A 27,177-nucleotide genomic window follows, 5' to 3' on the forward strand; every position below is an offset into this window, starting at 1 on the left:
ACAGATCATAAGCTCATCATTTATTCATGCAGCAATGCATGATGGGAGCCATGAATGAGTTTTGATTGGTGGCACCCAGAATGCACTGCAACATGCTTTATAATTGTCACCATTGTTGAGATTCACAGGCTAATTCTTGATGTCTGTGTGTGCTTACTCAAAATATTTTTTAGGAAGTTTCTTTTATTTATTGATTTGATCATTTAAAATTCACTGAAAAGTCTAAAAATAGTATGCTCTACAATGACAGTGCTGCTATTATTCGTAAGGTAAACTTAACTCAGAAATTTGGTTTAATATAAGTTCAGTGACTCAGGTCAAATGATTGTGAAATAATGATTATGTTAAAACACAACCAACACCATCAGATGACCTTTGTTTATTGTTCATCCGGCTGTTATAACTCATGTACAGCAACCAAACAAAATCTAAAGTTAATAAGTTAATGGTCAAGAGCCCAACTAAAACAAATACTTATCTCCATAATGGTGACTTAAACATTCCGGTTTTCTCCTTCAGAGATTCTGCTTGTTAACATCAGGTGTCTTCAATAATGCTCAATCATCACTCAGTTATTCACTTAATTAACTCATTAGCTCAGAGTTTAATTGGGTCGCTTAAAATGACCAAATTCCATGATGTTGAAGTTACATGAACATATTATGTTTGTTTAACGAAACATAGTTATGTGGAACCAGTGGAACCTGTTTACATAAAAAAGTTAAGTAAAGCCAACATATCATTTTTTTGAGTGTGTGCTACAGTACCACAGGTGTAGTTTATTTCATATAAATGTTTCACTAACGTTTGACAAGCTGAAAGTGTCAAAAGTACACTCTGACCAAACTGCTTTTTTCTCTCTCTAAATGTTTTGTGACAAAGTGTGCTGTTGTCACGTTTGATATTTTGTTATGTAATGCAATAACTCTCATACACTTTTAGGCTAAGGGTTTTGAGTTAAAGTGTCACTTTATCTTGACCTTTTGAGGTCACTGTATGAAAATATGTTAATCAAACAGACAAATAATAAAACTACTGTAAAAAGGGCTTCTTTCAGAAACTTCAAAAATGCAAAGATATTTTGACGATACAGATATTCCATACATTAAATAGCATATATGAATGGTATATAATAGTCTATTTCAAATTCTCATCTCGCCAGCAGCGCCCCCGTGTGTTGATTTCCGTGATCAGCAGCATATCCCGCTATAATGTTATCTGCCTTTCATCTGCATCTAGTTTCAATACCATCGTAAATGCCAAGTTCTTAATTCTAATGCATTGTAGATTATTGTTTGTTTGTTTATTTTTTTTGTTTTATGAATGATGTGACAATAGCCTATTAACTTATTTAATTCTGATTTATAATTCTGTGCATGATTTCTCAAATAATTTGTCATGACATAAATTAGAGAACACTCTCTGTATACACCAATTTACTTTTAAAATAATTTAAAGATTGGTAACACATTAGAATAAGCACATTAGGTAACATCAGTTAATGCATGACAATGAGCAATGTGGTTGTTACAGTTTATTAGGCTTTGTTAACGTTGGTTAATAAAAAATACTGTTCATTGTTAGTTCATGTTAGCTCAGGCAGAGCCCGTCTATTAGACATTCTCTGGCTCAGGTCAATGAAAATATATGTCATCACCGCTCACCGGACGTAGCCTAGGCTATCATCACTAAGCACAAGCGGCATGTGCCAATGGCTTCTGTACGTAAGATGCAATGCCATTTAATGTTAATGCCGCCACTGGGCAATGCTAATAATAACACACAAACAGAGAAGGAGTGAGCTCTATCTGCTCTAGTTCAACAGCAAGTCTTATCTATGTTTGAACTACTATTACACAGTAACAGTACAGTCAATAAAACGCACTGGCACATCTATCTCTCTGTGAGAGTTACACTAGTACATGTGTGGCCTAGGTCGAAGTTTGTCCAGTCATGTGATATCTATATCCTCATTCATGAAGTGAAAGCTGTACTTCATGTAATAGTTTATTGGAACTATAGTCTGTTATGACGGAGAGCTACTCTAACTAGTCTTTGTCTATAAGCAACAGAGCAATAGATCGCTCGTGTAGTAGGCCTACTTCACCAGCAGAACGGGAGTCATCGCAGAAATCATGTGAGTTACTTCTGCTTTTGAAACACTATTCAGAATGACAGGAAAAGAATAGTCGACACTTACAGTAGGCCTACTTGCAAAGACATTCTGCCTTATAATGTTTAGGTAATATGAGTTTTTTTTTTTTTTTTTGGTATATGAGTAGACCACTGTTCATGCTAAGAGTTTAAACTTTACTAAAAGTTTTAAATTTGAATTTGAATTTTAGTGATTGTTTAATTTGTATTAAATGTCCTTTACCTAAACCAATATTTAATCATCGATCTCAGAAAAACATATTAGTAACTATCTCTTTAAAAAAGTAATTAACAGACATATTAAAAGCATGTTTTGTTCTGTGAGACTAGCTGTAGAAATGGTTCAAATTGATGTAAAATTTGATCAATCATTAAAATTGTTTCAAAATAAAATAGAAAAATTGTGTATTTTAAACAAAGGCAAAGTGTAAAGGTCCTAGAATTAGGTCAAATCTTGCAAAATGATGTAGCAAAAATCATTTTTCTGTTGATAAGGGGAAAGTATTTTTAGGTCACTGGTGTGTGATAAATCTTATCTGTCGATGTTCAGATATATACTTTTTTTAGGACACAACATCTTATATAATAACAATAAAATAATATTAATAATTACCCTAAAAATAATGCCTACTTTTATTAAAGTAAGTGGGTCAGTTTATGTTTTGATCAAAATGTTACAGAATTGAATCATTGAAGCTGTTTTCATTCAGCTTCCATTTTATTCATTCATACAGCATGAATGCTCTAAACCCTTGCTCATTCTTTCTCATTATTCACTCTCTCTCCATTCTTTCTCTTAGGGAGGAACGTCAGAATGGAATTTCCTTAGATTTGTTCCTGCATTGCTCTCTTGTTCCTGCTGTAAGTAATACCTTCATTTGTCCAGACAGAACTCTCTTCCCTCAGGATATAAAATTCAACACTTTTGCTACATGATACACTGATGCTACAGTCATGATTACATGAATATCATTTTGCAGTAACTTAATCAGTTTGTGTGAACTGCTGCCTAAATACTGTTTGGAGCCACTGCAAGTTCCCTTCTTTATTAGAATCGTTGGATCATTAGACTTCTCTCCGAGTGTATTTGTAATGGGGTTCATTTTCTTTGTGTTTCAGGTCTGCATTGTGTTTCTGCTTTCATTTGTACAGCGCAGAGCGAAGGCGCAGCCCTTTGAGAATCGCTTTCCGTATCTCAGGGGTCGATTTGGCATTGTGGTGTGAGTGATCTTGAAACAAAATATGAAGTTCTGCATTTAATATTCATCTGTGTTTTTAGTTGTCTAAAGACCTTTTATTTGTGTGTGTGTGTGTGTGTGTATTTTCCTCTGCAGTCCATTGGATTTCATCGGCAATCTAAGTAACCGATGGTCTTATGGTTTTGCATTTGGTGCTATTGCTCCCAGTGTGATTCAGCTTTTCTCTGAGTCCTACACACCATTTAATGTGCCTAACTGGGCTAAAGGTAGTTTATTTATAACAATGCAAATATTTTTATTTGTTATACACTACCGTTCAAAGTTTAGAAAGAAATGGATGCATGAAATTGATCAAAAGTGACAGTAAAAACATTTATAATGTAACAAAATGATGTAATGTTAATCAAAGGAAAGTTACAGTTGATATATACAGTATGTGCCTTTCTTGCAGCTGTTTTGTACCTGGTAGGAGCGATAGAAGTTGGTGTGGCGTACCTGCCATTCTTTGCTTGTCTGTCAACGCCACACCGAGCACTAGGAGGGGCTTTAGGTCTTCTATACACACTCATGTGGTACATACAAAAAACTACTCACACACACATACTGTAGATAAAATCTTTAATCTGAAATCTTGGCCTAGCTCAATACTCCTCTGTTTGTAGTTGTAGCTGTAGGATTTTGTATAGTGTTGTTGAACTGACTGTTGACTATAATGTGGGTTTCAGGCTCATTGTGAGACTGTATGACACGATAAGCTGTCCCTCTGGAAGGGTTAGTAAATATTATTAATAATTAACTTTCATTTATTAATTATTAACTTTATATTATTACGTTTATGTTTGCATGTTAAGATTATTATCCCTCAGTATACAAAGCTTGCAATGGTGTCTTTGGATGAATATAATTGATATAGCATAATGTGTAGTTGTGATAGTGGATAATTAGAGCACATTGTTCTGGTTGCAGGTTTTAGGTCCTTACGAGAAATGGATCATTCTGTGGCCGTTCTTTCTGTGCCTGCTTTTCCTGCTGGGACGGTTTGTGTATATCATTGTGAAGGCAGTAAGAATCCACCTGCAGCTACAAGCTGATGAGGTCAGATCATGAGACAGTCTTGTTGGAATTCATTTTATGTTAATAATTTACAATAAGGTTAAATCCGTTGGCATTAGATAATAAAGTAGTTCAAATTAAACAGTAGCCTACTTTTACAGCATTTATTGATAATAGGTTCTTTATTGGCATATGGTTTCATGAAGAACCTTTAACATTCATGGAACCTTTCCATTGCACAAAAGGTTCTTTTAAGTGGAAAAAGGTTCTTTAGATTATTAAAATGTTCTTCACACTAAGAAAAAAAAAGCTAGTCTTTGACAAAAATGCGTTTTGCTCAAAATGTTGCTTTTTTAATTAAACTTACCCTAATTCAAGTTTTGATAAAAAAAAGAATGCATTTTTTTTTTTTTTTTTTAAAGCTGAGGGGTTTCTTTTGATAAATTGCATGTTCAGATATTCATACAAATACTTGTGAAAATGATCAAAAATGCTGGCGGTGGCTGGCAACTTTTTTTTTTAACGCTGGCGGGGAAAGAGTTAAGTTATATAAATGAACATTAGTATGTAGCCTATAATAAACGGATATAAAATAAGATTAAACAATAGTGTATTTATCAATTAACAATATTTAATAAATAAATGTTTCTCTGATATATAGAATGAGGAGGATCTACAATTCCATCAGTTCAGATATGTACAGACTCTACTGAAACGCCCCTCTGAACAGTAAGCACTCATTTATCACTGTACTGTATTCAAACCAATCAGCCGATACTCATTCTTCTATTTTCCCTCAGGCCGGAAGAAAAGAGTTGGTTCAGAAGAAAAATGTATGACTGGGATCCTCACTTTAAATTCCCTAACAGAATGATTGGCACATGCATTATCTCTTTGATTGGTTTGTACATGGTCAGTTGGCACTCACTTGTGGACATGCATTATTGTTTTTTGATTAGTAACTTAAGACAATGCAAATGTGTTTGCCTATATGCAGATGACCCTAGCGGACTACGGCTTGAGTGACTACACCTTTGACAAACTAGATGCTTTGAAGGACTCACTTGCAGAGATAGCATCATCCTGTAATCATACAGACAACATTTTCACATCCCTCATTCCCAGAATGAATGAGTTCGGCATTGTTGCACGAAGTAAGATTTTTTCTTTTTCTCTTGTCTTTTTGTTTATATTTATAGTCTCTGTACATATGACAATACTATTCAAACATTTGGAGTCAATAAGATTTTTAAAAAAAAGAAGAATTTCTTGTTTTTTATTCAGAAAAGATGCATTAAATTGATGTGACAGTAAAAGTGACAGTAAAGACTTGTTACAAGAGATTTTTATTTCAAATAAATGCTGTTCGTTTGAACTTTCTATTTATTGAAGAAAAAATATCACAATTTCCACAAAAATATTAAAGCTGCAGTCCGTAGCTTTTCCTCTTTGTCGCCATCTCTCTGTTCGAAATCTGTAACTGCAGTGATTCGCGGAATTATCATCTTTACGTGGGTTGTAAATCGGCATGAAACAGCGCGGATGAACACAGTGCTTTGAGGCGAGTGCTGCTGTCAGTCACCGCGCTGTGTGGATGCTGTCATACAGAATCACAGATTCACTTTTTGAAAGTTTGACCAACATAAGAATTTTCATAAGAAAATGTCTTCTGAACAAGTAAGTAAAATCCATTTTTGTTCTGACCAACTAAGGGGGAAAAATCATTCGACATGACAAGCTTCGTTAGATTTAATCAGCGCGATTTACAAGCAACCGTGCAAATTATAGCCTATATACTTTGTTCTCAAATTGTTCATGTTAACAACATCAGCATTGCGTGACTAATGTTAAATTTAATGTGTTTTATGGTTACCTGTGTAGTTCAGAATTCATATTCTCCATAATAGCAAAACGAGAAAGGCACAACAAAGGAAACTCCATAACTGTGTGAATTAAGAAAACGTACTGTTACACGATTGAACTATTGAAATGTCTTAACTTACTTGTTCAGCAGAAAAAAGCCGTCTCTTCTTCCGTTTTGAACCCCTTCAAAACACGGAGTTCACGCACTTTTCAAAAGCCCCGCCGATGTTTAAATCCTTGTGTTCGCATGAGACGGTTTCTTTCTCTTTCTCTAGCCTCTTTCTCTTTCCGAAGTACGAAGTCTTTTGGGTTTTATAACTGCTGAATCTCCAGTTGACACTGATGATTGTTGTTTGGATCTTTCTGGATGCCATAAGTTTAATTATGTAAAGTGCTGCGAGAAAAGCCTATACATCTAAACATCTCGTCACGCGCAGTATAGCCGGCTAGCCGAAACTCCTTCTTTATGTGTACGGGTGTGACGTAATGACGCAAAGACATGCTCGAATTTCCCGCGGAAACCCACCAGTACCACTGGAATTAAAATCATTATTACAAGCTAACCGTTTTGAATCTAGCTATGGCAAGCAGATAGTTTTGACCACTGGCACAATATGTTTTTTTTAATATAATTATTTTGGATTATTTTTAACTTAAAAAAGTTACGGACAGCAGCTTTAAGCAGCAACTGTTTTCAACATTAATATTAAGAAGAAATGTTTCTTGAGCACCAAACCAGTATAGGACCAGCATAAGGATCATGGGACACTAAAGACTGGTGTATAATGTCTTCTGAAAATTACAAGAGTAAAATAGAAAACATTTATTTTAAATTGTAATAATGTTCTACAATATTACTGATTTTACTGTATTCACTGTATTATTTATTTTTAAAAATGCAGCCTTGGTGAGCATAAGAGACATCTTTTAAGAACATCAACATTAGTGATATAGACAGACAGACAGACAGACAGACAGACAGATAGACAGACAGATAGACAGATAGATAGATAGATAGATAGATAGATAGATAGATAGATAGATAGATAGATAGATAGATAGATAGATAGATAGATAGATAGATAGATAGATAGATAGATAGATAGATAGATAGATAGATAGATAGATAGATGCTGAAAAGTGATTTAATGTTTAATATTTTTGTATTAGGGTCGTGGCTGGCGACAACCATTTTTTCCACTCTGACGTCTGTTACTTACACATTTCATGTGCTAGTATGTTACAGGTATGCTTACTTTATTTACTTACATACTTAATTTCAGTAATTAAAAAAAACTTTACCAAACAATGAGCTGCATTTATGACTGCAGGAAACATTTAAAGAGGTTGTGGAGGGGGCAAAAAACTTTTCTTCCTGAGAAGTTCCATAAACCAAGTCCTGCAGTCAGCGTGGTAAGTAAAGATTTGTAAAGGGATTCATAGGGTCTCCTCTAAGATTGAGGTTAACAACATCATTAAAAAGACAAACTCAGTGGCATTTAGGTGGCTCATCATAATACCGAATGCTTTTCTCTCTCAGGCTGCTATAACAAGATATTCAGGCTGGCAGATTGCCTTCACTCTGTGGGGTATGTAAAACTCTTTAAAATTTGGACTGTGTTATTCAGTATTATTGATCTCCTTGTGACCTCATATCCTGTCCTCAGAAAATGTGGTGAGATCAGCTTATAAATGTTACCTTCTGTTCAGAGAGGTCATTAGCTTCACGGGCATCTGTCCCTTGGCATACTTTGCTATTTTCCTGTTTTTAGTCAGTGTGACTCAAATATATGGAATAATTTGAAGACATGGTTTGCTGCATAGCTTAAAATTATTTTTGTTTCTGCAGGGTTTCTGATAGTTCACTTTGTGCAGTTTCTTTTTGCCTTAATGTTTGTGTATGGAGTTGTTCTACCAATCCAGAAGGGGCAATTTCTCAGCTGGCTTTCTAGTGTTGGCGTCATTCTGTGAGTTCTGACATTTCAAGTCCACATTATTTTTATAAGCATAATCATTAGGCCATTTTTTTAATTTGCATGACAACATTATAAACTACTTTTCAAAAGTATGGGGTCAGTAAGTGTTTTTAGTAAAATAACTTTTCTATTTTAATATATTTAAAAAAAATATATATATATTCCTGTGATGGCAAAGTTGTATTTTCAGCATCATTACTTCAGTCTTTAGTGTCATGATCCTTCAGATCCTACAATCTAGTAATATGCTAATTTGGTGCTCAAGAAACATTTCTCATTATCATAAATGTTGAAAACAGTTGTGCTGCTTCTTATGTTTGTGGAACGAAAATTCAAAACAACAGTATTTGAAATAGTTAGAAAAGTATCATTATAAATTTACTTTACTGTCAGTTTTGATCAATTTAGTGCATACAGAAAGTATTAAGAAAAGTCTTACTGACCGCAAACTTTTGAACAGTAGTGTGTTTTATAGCCAACGCCCTAACATTTTTATTAAAGATGCTGTTTAAGTAGCATTAAATTGTGTTTTTATGTAATTTCAGGCTCACAATATCCATAGTTATAGCCTTGGTGGTAGGGCAGATTATTCTGGTCCAAGTGTTTTTCCTGCAGGACAAACTCTCACCTGAAGACAAAGAAAAGCCTCTTGCAATCAACAACAGGTAGGACCATTAAAAAGCAATTTTCATAAAATTAAAAACAAATAGAAGAGGCTATAAATATATGACCTTAAACAGTCATGATTCAATGTGGTTGCCTAAGGTGCCCTGAGTGAAAAATATAATTATAAATATGAAACATAAAAGTGTTTTTTAAAAGATATTTCTGAAATAACTCATCTCTCTTTTGTTCTTCCACAGAAAAGCGTTCCACTGCTTTAACTACTTTTTCTTCTTCTATAATGTAATTATGGGGTTGAGCAACTGTATTTTGCGCCTTTTAAGCAGCTGCATTGTGGGTACATGGCTGGTGTCGCGCATTGATCGGACCATCATGCAGCGCGGCTATGAGTCCATGGATCCAGGTAAAAATGGCAATGCAGGGCTGTGCAGTGAAAATGTAAATTTCCAAATATCATTTTAGTCTTAAAGGGATAGTTCACCCAAAAATGAAAATTCGGTCATTAATTACTCATGTCGACCCTCATGTCATTTCAAACCCGTAAGATTTCCGTTCATCTTCGGAACACAAATGAAGATCTTTTTGATGAAATCTGAGAGATTTCTGTCCCCCCATTGACAACTACTACGCAACTACCACTTTGACACTTCCAAAAGTTTATAAAGAGATCATAAAACAAATCCATGTGAATTGAGCGGTTTGTGTCAAATGTCAATGTCAAATGTCAAAACATTTCTGAAGAGACTCGACCGCTTTATATGATGAACATATTTAATTTAGGCTTTTATTCACATATAAACATTCATCAACTCACACATCAGTTATGGTAAACGAAAGCTCAAGGATGTTCGCTTGACGTGCAAGAACCAATGAAGTTCATTCTCGTGTTAGGCAGCGTGTTTGAGCTTCAGCAAGAACCCATGAGGTTTGTTCTTGCATGTCAAGCAGGTTCAGTTAAGCTACAGTTTATGTTTGCTGATCAGTGAATAAAAGCCTAAATTAAATCTGTTCATCATATAAAGCGATCAAGTCTTTGGACAGAAAATTTGGACTAAACCGCTCAAATCATATTGATTAGTTTTACGATCCCTTTATGAACTTTTTGAAGCATCAAAGTGGTATTTGCTTAGCTGTCAATGGAGGGACAGAAATCTCAGATTTCATCATAAAGATCTTCAGTTGTGTTCTGAAGATGAACGAAAGTCTTACGGGTTTGTATTTAATGTATTTAATGAGTATTTAATGACAGAATGGTCATTTTTGGGTAAACTAACCCTTTAAAGTCGATAATAGGAACATGATAATTATGATGTTAATTATTTCATTATTAAAACTTTTTTTTGTCTTCAATTAATTATAATTGGGTGATGGAATATTTCCCTTTACAGGCTCTAAAATGTAAGATTAATTCCAGTTTGTCTGCACAATGGTTACAATTGACTTTTTTTGCGCCAGGATATAGCACATGGATAGGGATGATATTTGCTGATCATTACCACAGCAACCCAGTTATGGTGTCTTTCTGCCATCTACTGCTTGGGAGAATAGTGGAGAAACGGGGACCTGCAGTGCCCTCTTATGCAACTTTTAGCAATAACACAGGTAATAATAACAGATATCTGAAACCAAAGCACACATTTCTTTAAATCCAATAAAATAACTTTGCCTGTCTGCTGTTTAACAGGATGTTCAGGAGGGGGCAGAGTACGCGTGCGCTGGCTGCTGCTTTACACACTGCTGAGGAACCCTGCACTCATCCTGATGAGAAAGAGAAAAACACTGACACAGAACGACAACCAAGACCCACTTCTCTTGGCCCGAACCATCACATCACAGGCTCAACAAGCAAATGAACTGGTCAACAACAAAACTCCCGAAACAGAACCAAGACAGTTAGACATCTGAAAGAACTTTAGCTCTTGAAACTGGTTCCTGGAAAGCAGAGCAGTGTAAGGGTGTCTATCTGTGTGAAGACAGACAGCATGATTCAAAACTGAAGATTGTGTCTGAAACTTTGAGGTCATCCACTGTATGCTGTTGCACTACTGACAAAAGAGACTTCTGTCTTCCTTTTTGATACAAAGAACCAAAATGATTGATGAATCATCTGCATGTCAAATTTTTTTGACCAATAAAATGTTCTCTAGAATGAGAATGTTCCCGTTAATTTGTAACTTCACTCATCAAAGCCATTAAACAAACTCAATTTTATCAGCGAACTGGACTGAGAAAATCCTGGATTCGGTTGTATGTACAGGGTTAATGCTTTTCATGAGCTTCTGTAACAAATTTTAATGTTTGATTTGTTCAGTGGTATTGGTCAGTATTTTTGTAATAAAAATATGAAATATTTGTTTTGATGAATTAATTTAATGGTGTAAGTCACAAAAAAGCCTATAAATTAAATAAAATACTAGTACTTTCTGGTAAGTTTTGAATATTTTTTTTTACTATAATAAGAATTAACTTATTTGAATAATATTTTTTGAAGCTTAAGCTTTTTCTCCACTGATTCCTACTGAATAGTTTTTAAATTCAGTTAGTCAGACGCTGGTGTGTGAGCACATGACTGTCATCACCCTGAGTTTTATTTATAGCTTTTTGCCTTCAGCACCTTTACAGAGCAAGGTTACCCATTTTAATAGGTGTTTAAATGCTACATTAAATGCTGCAGAAGAATATACTAGGCTACTCTAGCCTAGGCCTAAAAGGATGCCTGGGCCTGGCTGGCCCTTCTAGTCAGGGATGTTGGGATTTATTCATATATTTATTTATTTGTTGAGTAAATCATAAAATTGGTAAATAACGTACTTGGATTCAGCTGAATTATTTTATTTTATTATTATTTTTGGCTTTCTAAAATTTGACTTCAGGCCGTTTTCAGATGACGTATGACGTATTCCGGAGTGATACCAAATACACGTGTCGTGCGTCGTGTGCTCGCGGTATTCAACGGCTAATTTAGTGTGAAGAGAAAAGGCAATCAGGTGAGTTTAATTAACAGTTCTTCCCTTAATAATGTTTTGGTGATGTTTTTATGATTTGGGAATAAGAAGTTTCTTTACAAGTTTAAAGAAACGGAATAATAAAGTTAAATCAGTTGCATCGCATGCTTACGTTAGCTAGTCAATTAACGTTAACGTTACGGTCTGATGAAAGTTAGCCTCCTCTCTTCCCGCCTGTCTTTCTGATATTTGAGTTTTTTAATGCTAATGTTTTACGTAAGTGTAAGGTTATCTTGGCTGATAAGTTACTTACTACCAAGAATTTTTAGGGGATGTTATGTTTGTAACATTAATATACGACATTCAAACAAGCACAAACTATTAACTTTTGACATGGAAATGATTTCAGTGAGTCTAAGGGATCGATGACAAATAAGTTTATAAGTTTAAGTTCACAATACAATAATATGAGAAATCTTTTAAACTGTTTAAACGTGATACGTTTATGTAGTGTAAGTTAATATATGTAACGTATTTTTGTATGTGGGAAAAAAAACATGTATAACGTTACCTTTTTAAACAAAAATAAAATAAAATTAATGAGTGTACAACACTTAATCGTTGTTTTGTTTTTGCAATAATTTTCAAGACTTTTTTTATTTTTAATTTCAAACAGGGTTTCTTGGGGTTAATTAATTTAACCTGAACTTGTTATTTAAAAGTTTGCCATTGTTCTGTTATACAGCTTGATTTTGATGGGTCGCTCTATTGTTATGTAGATTCAAAGCATTCCTTAATTACCACAGACATAACTAACTATAAACCTTCAAAGCATATTAGTCTCACAGAAAGATGCCTACCTAGACAGTATTTTTGTATAACTCGTATGACTCTGAATGCGCCTGTGATGCCCAAAATTCTTAGATTGGCAACTCATTAGGTTACAAAAATGCTGTCTGCAGTCATAGTGTCTTCAATTGATTGTCTTTGTGTTTGAGTGCAGGATGAGTGATGTGGAGTTGGTGAAAAAGATGCTGCGAGCTGTTCTTCAGAGCAGTAAGCATGGTGTGGCCATGGTCCGTCTTCCAGGAGATTACCGGGCTCTGACAGGAGAGATGATTCCTTTCCGGCAGTTTGGCCATTGCAATCTCGAGAGCTTTCTGCGCAGCATTCCCGGTGTGGTGCGGCTTGAGCGATCCAGTGCTGGAGAGGTGATGCATTCACTTGATCTGTTAATAATAGATCACTTGTATTTTGTTCACAAATGCTGTGCATGGACTTCAAGGTATGTGAAAACAAAAGCATCAGTGAGGATTTATATAAATGTATAAGTAGGGCCATGGTAAACCAATTTCAGATTTTGTGAATCAGCAATTACATTTTTCCTTACCCTCCTCCAACTGGGAATTTGTGTGGTTTTGAGAGAAATGCCAAAAAATGTAAACGCTTACGATAAAGAAAATTTTCAGTTACTGATTAATCTATGTACCATCATGCCAGAACCAAACTATAATGTGACAAACTTTATGTTTATGTTTGTAGGTCATGTGTTTTGCTGGTGTGTGTGAGGAGACGGCACACATCGCACAGCTGGTTGCCCGGCAGAAGAACGTGAAGAAGTCTGGCTGCTCTAAATTACTGAACTTCCAAATGAGAGCAAAGTCTTCCTCTTTGTTTTCATATAACGGTAACACACATGCACAGAAAAACGAAAGGCCCCAGTGAGAGATGCTGTTTGGCTAATGTGATGTAATTTTTGTGGTTAATTTCAATCAAGTTTTGAATTTCATAATGATTTCCTAATCACTCCTTTTTCTAGCTTGTACTATTCTAGGCGATGTTTGAGCTGAACTTTGTATTGCATGCACTTCTCATGTTATTGTCTCCTTAAGATGAATCACTTGTTGAAGTCCTCATTTCTAAGTTGCTTTGGAGAAAAGCATCTGCTAAATGAATAAATGTAAATATAACGTTTGTATTATTTTGCTATTCATAATTGAACGGCGTATATCTTACAATAAATGTAAGCTTAAATTGTGTCAGGTGCAAAACCTTAAATGGATTTTATTATTTTCTGTGTGTTACAACGTCAAATGGTTTTCTTTAGTTGTTAAATAGCAAAAGTGTTTTAATACACATCACCTTAAAAAGGAATGCTAACCACATAAATCAAGTAAATGACATTGAAAATCTAGTTTGTGTGCCCACGTCCCAAGAGAGAGCTTATTTAAAGGGTTTAATGCTGTGTCTTTGCCCACCAACCTTGTCTGTATGTGTGCTGACTATATCTGTGCCAGTTGGTCACCATTGCACACTAATGCCACAAACTGTTTCGCATCCTGCAGTCCGTCATTTAGCCCTTCAAGGTATGTGCTTGTTTATTGATGTGGTTTAACGGTTTTGGTCTTTTGCAGCCAAACCTCGCTTGTCTCTGCGGCAACCGGGCCACATGACTCATCCCGCTCGAGGCACCGCATCCAAATCTAGTTTTTACCCTAACCAGCGGCAACTTTACAGTAGTGACCTCCCCTCCTCCCGGGTTCCTTCCCGTCAACCAAACAGGAAATCACCAGGGTGAGTGATGCGAGTCAAAGCACTTGTGAGCACTAATACATTTCTCAAAATATTCATCAAAACACTTATGTGATTTTAGGTTAGGGGGGACTACATTTGTACCCAGCAAGGTCAATACAGAAATAAAGACTTCACCTCATAAGACCAGTGGGACACCAGGTAAACCTCACGTTTTTCCCTATTAATAATATTTGTATTTTCTTCATGACAATGGCACAGTTTATGTTGGCTCCGATACAGTGTTTTATTTAAACAGAACGGAATCCTGAAGCTAGAGCTGCATAATTCTGGATAAATCTAGAATCACAATATTTTTTTGTTCTCCCATGATTCTGAATATAAAACTAAACAAAATAACATGTGATTTACTAGAGGTTCTGACAAAATGTTACCGTAATTGCTGCTGTCTATTGAATTTTTTTAAATTAATTTGAATGAATTATTTCAAAAATCTGTTTGAATGAATGATTCAAATGACTCACTCATAAAGACTTCACTCGTTTTTCTGAACTAACACAGCTATTCTGAACTAATCTCTTGAATGATTCAATCACAAAAAATTTAAGTCACTTGTCACCACCCAGTGGTGTAACAATGTAATCGATACAATACTTTCAAAAGGTGATTTGCTCTATTTTGATTGCTTCTGTAGACATCAGTGTTTATATCGGAACTATAAACTTTTATCCGTACTTCTCTGATCTTTTGAATATTTGTAACATGGAAATAGCGATACTGTATGGTTAAAAAGACTGTTGGAGCGGTTTCATATCTAGACAGCCTAACTGCTTTTTCTGGCTCAGCGGCAGCGCCAACACAGATTTGAATGTTTCGGTGTGATTTTATCAAAGGTTTAATAGATATGGCTAAATCGTTGTCATTTAGGAATGAAATTGCGATCTTTTAACAATCAATCGTGCAGCTCGAACTAAAACTTAAACTTATCACTAAACCTAATGCTTAAAACCTAGGCTTTATTTTCCTGCCTTGCGAGCAATGATGGACAGGACTGAATCATAAAACCCGGAAAAAGTTATTTTTCGTTCCATTGTTAGTAATTTAATTTTTTTAAATGGGGTTTTGGTTAAATGCCTGAAATAATGTTTACGGTTGACAAGCTAAGTCAGTTCATTTTCACAGTTTTATTTCTACAACATATAATACATCAGTAATACCCCAAAAGTGACTAAATGGGACTACAGAGTCTCTTGGGACATTAAACGTCATCAAACTGTCTGATTTTAAATAAAAGATTGAGAGTTTTCACCAGCTTGGTGGTGACGTTGAAGTCCTTTATCTGTGCTGTACAACTGCCGATTGTATTTAGACTTCAGAATTCATAAGTTGAGTGTCTGAAGATTATGACAGACACTTTTGTCTGTCATAGAGCCTATTTTCTGTAATAATCCAAAAGCCAAATGGGAAAATCCTGTTGGCTACTATTCTCCTCTATTGGTTCTTTATTTGTTTTAAACAGCAGACTTAATATTTATCCGTCTCTGGTCATGATTTGGAGACGATGACCGTTTTGAACCATTTTGCCGTGCTGCTTATATTTATCAAGTGTTCTTCCTGTTGAATAAAGTGTCATCTAAATGAGTGTACTATCATTCTAAAATTCTCATTTCACTCAGCGTCTGTGAAGTGGAGCAGGACAACGTCCCACCAGTCCTCGTTTCAGACTCTCATCCACAGACGACTGGTTTTGGGCATTTTTACTGCGTGATAAATATAAGCAGCACGGCAAAACGGTTCATATGCTCATTGTCTCCAAATCATGACGAGAGATGGATAAATATTAAGTCTGCTGTTTAAAACAAATAAATAACCAATAGAGCAGAATAGTTATGTGTGAACAGCGGCATATTTATTCGTGCAGTGTGCGCATGTCAAAAAATCAATTCCGATTTGAAGCTTATGACATTTAAAGGCGCACATCAACCTGATTACTTTATTTATCGTTCATGTAAACACCGTGTTCGGATTCATCAATCGGATTGATTTCATTCCGATTGAACCAAAAGGTGTCCATGTAAACGTAGCTACTGCAGCACTGTATTGTCTTCAGGATATGCTAAGTAATTTAGTTTTATAATCTCTGTTTTTGATATACTCAATAAATTTAAGTGTGACGTTTGTTTCTGTGTTGCATTCTTCAGCTCAGCAAAAGCCTGTAAACCGTGCTGATGTTGCGGTGGTTCAGGGTCGAATCAAACAGATTTTGCAGAAGTACTGCAGTGGAGTCTGGCTGTCCAAAATCCCTCAGCTATATAAGAATATGTTCCAGGAAGAGCTCCACATGCACAAAGAAGTGGAGACGTGGACGCACATCTGCACTGTGAGAGAACTGAAAAACACAAACACATGCTGACTACTAAAATCACCCTGTACCCTCCCATCTAACTACATGACTTCAATAGGTTTGTCAATGTCATGCGTCAAGTCAGGGGTTACTCTTTCGCCGTAAATCGATGCGTATATGGCCATCTGTCGGAAACTATTTATTTTAGTTTATAAAGTTTTAAATATGCATATTTTTCTTACACAAACGCATCACTTCACTTCAGAAGGCCTTTATTAACCCCTCTGAGCCGTGTGGAGCGCTTTTATCATGGATGGATGCACTTTTTGGGCTTCACAATCTCTTCCTCCATTCACTGCCATTATAAAGCTTGGAAGAGCCAAGACATTTTTTTAATATAACTCTGATTGTATTCATCTGAAAGAAGAAAGTCATATACATCTAGGATGGCTTGAGGGTGAGTAAATAATGGGGTAATTTTGATTTTTGGCCTTAAAAAGGTCTTAAATCAGAGCAGAAAGTCATAAATTCATAAAGTCATGGCATTAAATGTTGCATGCACTGCACTACACATTTTTTTGTCCTGTTTTCCCAATACAAATATCTAAACATTTTTTATATATTTACTTGAAATGTAAAATATAGTCTTGAAAAATCTGAAAACTTCCTTTTGAATTAAGTCGATTTGTACTTGTTTTAATCAAATACTCAATTCATTTTGATCGATTTCTAGGAAAACAAGACTTTATATTTTGTCATTTTGCATCTTAAGTAAATGTATCTTGAATTAAGAATCTTTTGACAACTGCACTAGAAAATAAGAAAAAAATACTTTGGCATACTTGACAGTATGATCAGTGTGTTTGTTTGGGTTGATTTCAAATACCAACAGTGTTTTCAGAAATCACTTACTGAACCTTTAATGTAATAAAGTTGGTGATCGTTATATGATAAATGATCATTTTATTTTCTTTTTCTCTGTTGTCCTTTAGGTTGAAAAGCCAGGCAGTAATAACATAGTGGACCGCCTGGTGTACCCTGTCTTGGATCCTGCCCCAAAACCAAGCACTGTGCCTGCTGTAGCTCCATGCAAACAGTCTCCTAACACTGCGTTTAGGAAACAGCCAACACCTGCCCAGCAAACTACCCGCATCCTCAGAACTCTTGCCATTAACATACCTCCTTCAACCCAGAAATCCCAAGCACCATTGAGTCCAACATCGCCCAACTCCACCATGCTGGATTTATCTCTCCCTGAAACACCCAAAGCTCACTCCAACTCGCTCATCACCCCTCCCTCCACTCCACCCTCTCAAAAGCCTCTGACTCCAGAGATCAAGCAGAAGCTGCGGCAGCTGCTCAATAAATACAGCCATGGCCTGTGGGCTCATGCACTTCCACAACTTTTCCAGGAGGCCTTTGGGTAGGATGCTATGCTGATTACTGTATATTTGTAGAGTGCATTCTTTTTCCAGTATGCAATTGACATTTCGAACAGAAGTATGCTTACGCATAAAATATGAAGAAATTTCAATGATTTTCTGCTCAAGAAACATTTGTTATTAGCAATTTTGAAAACATATGTTCTGCTTAATATTTATGTGGAAACACATTTCATAGTATTGGCCTGGATTCTTCGAATGGTAAAGAACAGCATTTATTTGCAATAGAAATCTTTTGTAACATTATAAATGTCTTTACTGCCACTTTTGATCATTGCTTTAATGAGATGTATGAGAGAGTAGCACAGTGAAATATTTTTTTTTCCAGGTACCGTGACTTATAAAAATATATAAATATATTTTCTGCTTGTCTCTCAGGTGCGAGTTTCCACAGTACGTGTTGGAGGATCTGTCTTTGTTGGCAGATACATGTATGGTTGAGTACCCCATGCCGGACAATCGAAAGAGAGCCATACTGTACGCACTACCATGCCAGGTGCAGACAGAGCCCCGTCCTCGCCCACCACCACTGTTTATGCTCTGTGAAAGCAATCCACATGTGCCTCCTCTGGTTATCCCAGCGGCAGAGTATCAATCTGTTTTGGTGATGGAGGTCAGCAGCACCAACAACGTTGTTCTCCGGTAACGCTAAAAAAACCACTCTTTTATTGATACAAGATGAATTTCTAGTTCTACTATTTTCATTATTTTAGATTGTGGATTCATGATGCTGTCTTATTTTTCAGGTTTGTCGGTGAAGGCTACTCTAAAGCTCTGGAGGTGATAGAGGAGGCTATGCTTCAATTCTATAATACAGTTGGCGCTGGACTTCGTCTTCTCTCCCCAAAAGTTGGACAACTGGTGGCAGTTGCTATGGAGGAAGATGCAGTACTAAGAGCTCAGGTTCACCAGGTCACAGAGGACAACGTGAAGGTACCAGACACTTCTGTATCCACTTCATTGACAACTTAAGAGCAGATACGGCTATTTGTAATTTGAATGTGTGAGGCTTCCTTTATCATCTGCTTCTAGTTATTTTAGCAGTCGACCTGTGCATCTCTAACTTCATCTTTCCTTTTCGTAGGTGTATTGTGTGGATCATGGGTTCTTTGAGGTGTTCAGCAGGAAGAAGATATTCCAGCTGAGGGATCAATTCCTGACTCTTCCTTTTCAGGGGACGATATGTCAACTTGCAGGTATCGTTTATCAGAGGCCTTTGTGTATATGTGTGAGAGAGTTATGTTATGTAATTCTTTGTTATGTAATTCCTTTTTGTGTTCACATTCACTTGCTTGTTAGGTCTGGAGCAATTCAGTACAGATGTGGTAGTTCTGAAAACTCTGAAATCATTAGCTGCTGGTCGTACGCTATTGGCTGAGATTCTGGAGCGAGGGGACACACCGCTTATTGTGCTTTATGACACTTCTCATAACGATGATGTCAATGTGAGCGCTGTATGCTTGAAAGCCCTGCAGGATAAGTCCATGGAGAATCCTCTACAGGTCAATTATAAATAAAATCACAAAATTATTAAATTGCATTTTTCAAAAAAACAAAATGAATGAATAATAGTAATGTGTTTTTCTTCCTCTTGTCTCTTCAGGTGAACAGCGTGTACACAAACGTGTGTGTGACAAATGTGTGCTCTGATGGCAGTATTTACTGTCAGCTGCCTTCTCGGGGCCAGGCCAAACTTAAAGATATCATGGACAAGATTGAGGCACATTTCATATCTCAGGTAAAATAATAAAATGTTGTGTCTTGATTTTAGGCTTCTGTTAGCTGTATATGATCATGGGAGCAATACATGTCTCTTATGTGTTTCTAAGTTAACATGGGAGCTGTTGGTGTCCAAACCATTCTGCGGGAAAGTGTGTCTAGCTAAATACAAGAGCAAATGGGCAAGAGCAGAGGTGAGAACTTTTTCCCTTTATCACTCATGTCATGTTCTAGCTCTGGAGTTAACTCTCCTCACACATAGGGTTGGAAATTGAAAATCGATTCCTGTGTGTGCTTTTTTTAAAGTGATTTCAAACCATTTTCAAGCGCAAGAAGATGCGTTTTCTGTTTTCTTTGTGCACACATCCAAAGCGCGCACACAGCGGGACTTCTACTGATTTGAGTTACGCTTATGCGCACAATTGTCAAAATCTCTTTGTAAACTCAGTCAGTTCGGTCTTATTTGACCGTTGCAACAGTTGAGAAAGAAAACGCATGTGTAACAAACAACAGTATATTGGACGATAATCATAGAACCAAGGGAAAAATCACTCATCTTGACTGAATAACTTTTGTAACTAATCAGAATTGATCTATCTGTATATTGTATAAAAAGAAAACTATGCAGTGTTATTTTGCATTTGATTACAATTTTTGTTCCTGAACTTTGTTCAATTGTATTTATTTGTGCTATTGTTAACCCTCTGGGGACGGCAAACGCACTGTTGCGTTTTGGCAGATTTTTTTCACATAGCAGAAAAATAGACTTAAACTACTCCATCATTTCTGGTCATACAGAGTTAAGACATATTAAAAAAAAAACTGTTAAATGTCTACTTTTTTATGTGCCCACCTACAATCGAAATAAAATATTTAGGGCTGTAGCGATACACTAATCTCACGATACGATACGATACACGATATTCGGCTGACGATACGATATATATCACGATATTCAGCCAACGATACGATTCGATATAATTCGATACACTTACATCATTTTCTGAAAGATTTAAAGGGGACAGAGTGATTTTGGTGACATCTTGTGAGTCTTCCATTTACTTGGATTGAATTAATTGAACTGAAAACTGAAAACATCATTTACACAATATATGTCTCTGACTGGGCAGAGAGTACAGCTTGCAAATGCTGGACAAAATGAATCAAATATGTGTAGAGAAAATTAGTTCTATTTATTGAAAGACAACAGTGCAAACTGTAGCTTATAAGCCTTTGTTAATTGCAATACTGCACTTTATTTACTTTTCAATGGAGAGTTAAAAGGTGCAGCAAGTGGCCTGTTGTGAACAGTTTCTTTGCACTGCCTTTTCTTTGACAGCTTTTTTAGCTTGACACTGAACATGTGACGTGCTTCAGTTGTGCGCGAGGTCAAGCCGTCGCACGTCAGGGAAACTCTCTCCGCGCTGGCCAGGGAGGCTTTGACGTGTGCTCTTGCCTGAGTGTACAGCCTGGGAATGCAAACCTTGATGAGGTGTTCGCGGGTTGGAATAGGATAGCGGGGCTCCATCGCGTTCACCATGCGCCTAAAGCCGGCGTTTTCCACCACCGAATACGATTTTTTTTACATTTTTTTTTTTTTTACTAAGCCTATTTAAAATCGTATTTGATTGCAGAGCGCCGCAGCGCATTCACGCAGCACTACCTCGCTCTCGCTCTCTCTCTCTCTCTCTCTCTCTCTCTCTCTCTCACACACACACACACACACTCATCCGTACCTCGCGCACTTTCTCACTCACGGAACACCGCTGCACAAATCTGTCCAACACAGCGCTGTCAATTTCGGAGACCCAGCTTTAAAAAAAGCTACTAGCCAGCATGCAAGGAGCCTAGCCAACAAGGAGAGCTAAGTTGTTGTTTGAATACAGCTGGATTTTCGTCAATATCGATGCACGCGCGCAGCTGGCCACTAGCGGCTGGCTGACCAAATCACTCTTCATGCAACGCGAACGGGTTTAACACGGGGGATTTGAATGGGACTTATGTATCGATACTCGCGGCCTAAAAATCGATACTTTCTTGGGAGAAAAAATATCGATTTATATCGCAGAATCGATAAAATCGCTCAGCCCTAAAAATATTGTGCTTTTGTAAAATAAAGAAAATAAACAGGGTGTGCGTTCTGCCTCTCCGTGTCCGTGAACTTTTTTTTCTGGAGCACGTCTCTAAACTTAAACAAAGCTCAGCGAATACTATTCACCCAGACATGAGCAATAGGCCTATATGTTTATGATCATTTAAGTTTGTACTTTTAAATGATCTAATTTAAAACTAAAATAAATATTCTCTGATTATGCAATCTATATAAAAAGAGAGAGGTGTCAGCCGTTCTCATTATCGTTCTCGCATCTCATTCCGCTAATGTGACACGCCCACGGAGAGCGCGCGCTATTCAACCGCTAATGATCTGAAGCAACACATTGAGGCGTGTAAACGCCCACATAAACTCGGTAAACACACTATATTTAGTCAGATTAATGTACTGTACGGCTTAATTAATGTACGGCTGTGAGGAATAATCCTGGGACATTTATCTACCTTAGAACAAGTGCTGGTTTATTTTCACTTCGAGGAGCGAGCTGGGCTGTAAGTGTTTTTATTCTTATGGTTTGTTCTAATCGCGATATATAATAACGTTAGTGTCTGTAAACGCAAAAATAGCCTGCTGTTTAAATTTGAATCATGTTTCTATGTATGTGTGTGTGTGACTAGTTTTGTATAGATTATTAAGTTTTAACTCTAAAATAGACATCAAATAAGCTTTTGTTAGCAGTTTCTGCTCATATGTTAAATATATAGTATGTTTTGTCAATAAACTAATCAACTAAGATGTTATAGTGTTTGTTCCAATGCAAGCTATATCAAAATAATGAATCCTTAACTTTGAAATATGTATGATAAAATGTATTGGCCTACTAAGACATTTATGGAAAAAGATTTTCTTTTCAAGATGTTTCCAACTCTAACTTTAAACCAATTCTGTAGAATGGCCCATATAACCTATTTGAACAGGATTTGTTTCCAGGTATGACTAAAAATGTGCTTTTGACTTTCATTTATATTTTGATTATTTATATATATATATATATGTATGTGTGTGTGTGTGTGTGTGTGTGTGTGTGTGTGTGTGTGTGTGTGTGTGTGTGTGTGTGTGTGTGTGTGTGTGTGTGTGTGTGTATGTATTGTCCTTGCATTCTTTCTTGTGTGACACCTGAATGAAAGGCTCATTATGCAGGTCTTTTGTCTTCTCAGGCGAGAACCACCTAATTATTCACAATGGGGTTGGGCCGTTCACGCCCATTCGCATATTGCCTTGGCTAACAAAAAATGTTTTTCACAATTTAAAAGAATCTATTGTTATGTGAATGATTAGACAGGATGATTTTCAGATCATTTTGAAGCAAAAACTCTAGGCCAAAACTTCCATTAGTCAAACGTCTTGTGGACACATATTTAGTATGTTTTGTGGCTTTATTTCAGAAACTTTAATTTTTAGTTTTTTCAATAACCATGCATAAACAATATTCTCTCAAATGTACATACATGTTGCTCACATATTATGGTAGCCCTGTTTGTGCTAAATAGAGTGTAATTTCACCTGTGCCATTAATATGTTTATAAGCAACTGAAAAAACCACAAATGTCAGTGCATGTCAAAACATCTCAAGGACCCCAAAAACACCTTGGTCCCCAGAGGGTTCATTTGTTTTTGTTCTTATAGTATTACTTTTCACTTGTCTTGAATGTTTAACATTTTCATTATTTAGTCCAGTAGTTTTTGCTGTGGTATTTTTGTTAAAACCACAGGAAATTGTTAGTGTTCTTTAGGCTGCTGTTTTTTTTTTGTATGCTTCTGATTTTTGTTCATGGAAATCATCTGCAACAAAACGTTTTGCCCAAAGACATAATAAATATGTTAGATCTAAATGTTTGACTAAATTGTTTTTCACTTTACTGGAATCTAAAAGAATCTGAATTGATAAACAAAATAGGAATCGATAAAATCAAACAATGCCAGAACAACTCTACTCGCACATAAATTGGCAGTAAATGCTGCTCCACACAAACCTCATCTTTGTATTTTCTGAGAGTTTAGTTTGGTTTGCTTATAGCGTGCATTTGAGTGCACGCGTGGCACTAATTTCACTAGATTTGTAATGTGAAGCTTTTGTGAACCTGTTGACGGCAAAGGAGAAACTTTATGAACTCATAGGTTTAACGTTTGAAAATGAAGAAATAGATGTAAATATTCAGCATTTATATTTTATATGCAGATGTACTCTCCTACAAAATCACTCTCTCTCTTTCCAAATAGAGCTATTCAAGTCATTGAGTAAAAATTCCTGTGTTTTTATATCGCAATATGTTTCAGAAAAACTAAATATCGCAATGTCCGTTTTTTTTTCCAGTATTGTGCAGCCCTAGTGAAAATTAAATTAGTTTATTTGGTTATATGAATGTGTGTTTCATCTGTGTGTAGATCGTTACCCTTCATGGCAGTCAAGTGTTGGACATCCAGTTTTTGGATCTAGGACTTCCTGCTTCTCTGGAGGTTAGCGAGCTCAGGGAGATCCCACCAATCTACCTCAGAGAGCTCATCACCATACCACCTCAGGTACTCACATCTCAGTTATTTTTTCCCCTCACTCATTTTCATTCATGCTCATCACTTAGTACAACTGTGCAGGCCTTTGCCTCATTTAAGTCATGAGTCAAGCTGTGAGTTTTTGAATAATAAAATAACTCATTTAGCACGTAGGAAGTGCTGTAAGTGCATTAGTCTGCTTTATGAATGAAAGTAATTGTTATATATTTCTGCCCCTGTAGGCTATAAAGTGCCTCCTGGAGGACCTGAATGCAGATGGGGGTGTTTGGCCTCCTGAAGCCGTTCTGTGGTTGAGAGAGACAGTCCACAACAAAGTCCCCAGTTGCATGAAGGTCTTGCACATTCATTTATTGTTTACTGATTTTTTTAAATGATTGATTAGCGATGCACAATATACTTAAATCGCATTAGTGCAATTATCACATTGCAAAATTTCCGCCAAAATAAAAGCTCTGGTTTGAAGTGAACAAACTGTAAATAATTGTTTCCAAGTAGAGTTATTCAGGTCATTTAGAGAAAGTTACTGTATTTTCATGTTGCAGAAAAACTAAATATTGCAATGTCCATTTATTGGCATGTTTGTTGTGTGTTTAGATAGTCAAGCTTGATGAGACCAGGACTGTGCACGTCTACCTCTTCAGTGGAAATGGAGCTCATGACCTTAAGAGCAGCATTAACCACCAGCTAGCCTCATGTCCATTCTGGCAACGTGATGCCTACTTCAGCAAGATCCCCAGGGTTTCCGAACCTATCGTGCCCGAGGCAGGGGACAGCCCCTATACATCTCCCACACAGTCGAAGGCCCTCACATTGCCCCCTCAGATGGACTTACCACTGGTCGGGCAAAATATGGATGTGTTTGTGTCGGTTGCATGTCACCCTGGGCACTTTGTGCTGCAGCCGTGGCAGGAACTGTACAAGCTAGTGGTGCTGATGGGAGAGATGATCCTGTTCTACAACAAACAGGAAGTAACCCAAATCAACATCCAGAAAAATAATGTCTACGCTGCCAAGATCGACAACAAGTAAGATCTGAATGGCACCTCTGATTGTAATTCCTCACCTAAATAACACAACTAAATAGTTTACTGTCTTTTTCTTTCTTTCACTCTATAGTTGGCATCGTGTTTTGGTAAAGAGCGTCCTGACCAATGGCTTAGTCTCTGTGTATGAACTGGATTATGGGAAATACGAGTTGATCAACTATTCCCAGCTCCAACCACTCATCGATGAGTTCAGGCAGCTGCCATTCCAGGGCATTTTTGCTCAGCTGGCTGGTAAGAGAGAAGCTAAACAAAATTATATCTTTATTATTTTTCAGACTTTTACTAATATTTAATAAACACATTGTATTTGCTCTGAAATGGCTTAAAAAGTTATGTATATTTCAGAGGAGCCATATATGTCAGCCAAACACTGAAATGTTGGATGGTAAAAAAAACAAAAAAAACAAGCCTTTTTAAAAAAAGGAAGAATATCAAAAAGAAAGAATATTTTGCTATATTTATAAATGCACTAGTATAATAAATAGTAATATTTAGCTGCACTTTTTTCTTTTTTTTTTACAAATACTTTTTTTAAAGCATGTGAGATTCCACACAGGAACTTCTGTGAACGGATTTGAATTAATGCACAAATGAAGTGTGGAATCTGTGATTAATAACATCTCTGATTTGAATCAGTTCATAAAGTATATTTATCTTAAACCAGTCGTGACAAAAGGCTGGTTGCATATTCTTTAGGAAAGTTAACAACGAAATAAAAATGTTAAAATCATCACAATACTGATGTTGTCAGTCTTGATGTTTTATCCTATTAACAAAATAGAAAATATATTGTAAATATTTGATGCATCACCCAGCCCTATTGCAAGTTACCTTAAAACTAATGCATGTCTGTTAAAGCTTCTGATTTACATGCAAAATACTTGTTTTCAGGTGTCAAGCAAGGGGTCTGGTGTGAGGAAGCTTCTATGGTGTTCCGGAACCATGTTGAGAAAAAGCCGTTGGTGGCCCAGATCGAGTCAGTTGAGGAGGGGGAGTGGCCCTGGGAGCGCAAAATCTCTGTCTACCTGGTGGACACCACACAAGAGGACAATGACATCTGGATCCACAACATTATGGTGGAGTTTTTAGATGAGATCAGCAGTGCTGCTTGAGACTGTTACAACTACCCTTTCCCAGAACCATGCTGAGAACTTGAGCCTGAAGAAATCTGGATCTAGAATTCAAAAGCATTGACTCTATGTATGTTTGGTCAGCTCATTTTATTTACACGTTCACGAATAGTTTTAGTTATCGTTCCGAGTGCCATGGGAAAGGGATTTCTTTCTTCCTGTTTTTGCTGTTGTGATAAATAATAATATTATACCATTGCCAAATTAACTTGTTCTTACCTGAACCGCTTCCCTTTACTGTGTCTTTACCATAGGGCCATTTGTCTTGGAGTATTTTGATTTATTTATGTTGGTTTTGTGTGAGACACCACTGGTTTGTATTGTTTATACTCTTGATTTTGCACTTTGATTTGTTTGCTGTGGTCTTATTATGTGTTTTCTGAAAGGAAAATGGCCTAATTGTAAAAGAACATTTGTACTTAGGTTCTCATGTTTGTTTAATTTCTAAGTTAACATTTGGTTCGAACCATTAAACGAAAAGACAACAACCCGATACACTTGGGTGACTCATTTGTCTCTGCAACTT

The 27,177-nt window shown here is 36.4% G+C and overlaps 2 protein-coding genes across 2 annotated transcripts; both read left to right on the forward strand.

The window, feature by feature from the left end:
* Positions 1-2,105: 2,105 nt before the first annotated feature.
* Positions 2,106-11,221, forward strand: stra6l (STRA6-like). Its single transcript, XM_056264583.1, has 18 exons — positions 2,106-2,137; positions 2,955-3,015; positions 3,274-3,374; positions 3,489-3,619; positions 3,805-3,925; positions 4,079-4,124; positions 4,320-4,448; positions 5,068-5,135; positions 5,207-5,318; positions 5,404-5,560; positions 7,440-7,515; positions 7,601-7,682; positions 7,810-7,858; positions 8,119-8,236; positions 8,791-8,910; positions 9,109-9,272; positions 10,325-10,471; positions 10,554-11,221. Coding segments are annotated over exons 1-18 (1,905 nt in total). The 5' UTR covers positions 2,106-2,135; the 3' UTR covers positions 10,775-11,221.
* A 478-nt stretch (positions 11,222-11,699) lies between these two features.
* Positions 11,700-27,144, forward strand: tdrd7a (tudor domain containing 7 a). Its single transcript, XM_056264585.1, has 18 exons — positions 11,700-11,856; positions 12,818-13,025; positions 13,357-13,501; positions 14,229-14,388; positions 14,468-14,547; positions 16,548-16,726; positions 17,683-18,113; positions 18,511-18,774; positions 18,879-19,065; positions 19,217-19,328; positions 19,432-19,634; positions 19,736-19,870; positions 19,962-20,045; positions 24,350-24,484; positions 24,697-24,807; positions 25,070-25,500; positions 25,592-25,752; positions 26,413-27,144. Exons 2-18 carry the CDS (start codon positions 12,819-12,821, stop codon positions 26,631-26,633), a joined length of 3,246 nt encoding a protein of 1,081 aa, XP_056120560.1. The 5' UTR covers positions 11,700-11,856; position 12,818; the 3' UTR covers positions 26,634-27,144.
* The last annotated feature ends 33 nt before the right edge of the window (positions 27,145-27,177 follow it).

This window comes from Rhinichthys klamathensis, unplaced genomic scaffold (assembly GCF_029890125.1).
Source record: "Rhinichthys klamathensis goyatoka isolate OS25496 unplaced genomic scaffold, OSU_Roscu_1.1 h1tg000222l_1, whole genome shotgun sequence".
NCBI classification, from domain to species: domain Eukaryota; kingdom Metazoa; phylum Chordata; class Actinopteri; order Cypriniformes; family Leuciscidae; genus Rhinichthys; species Rhinichthys klamathensis.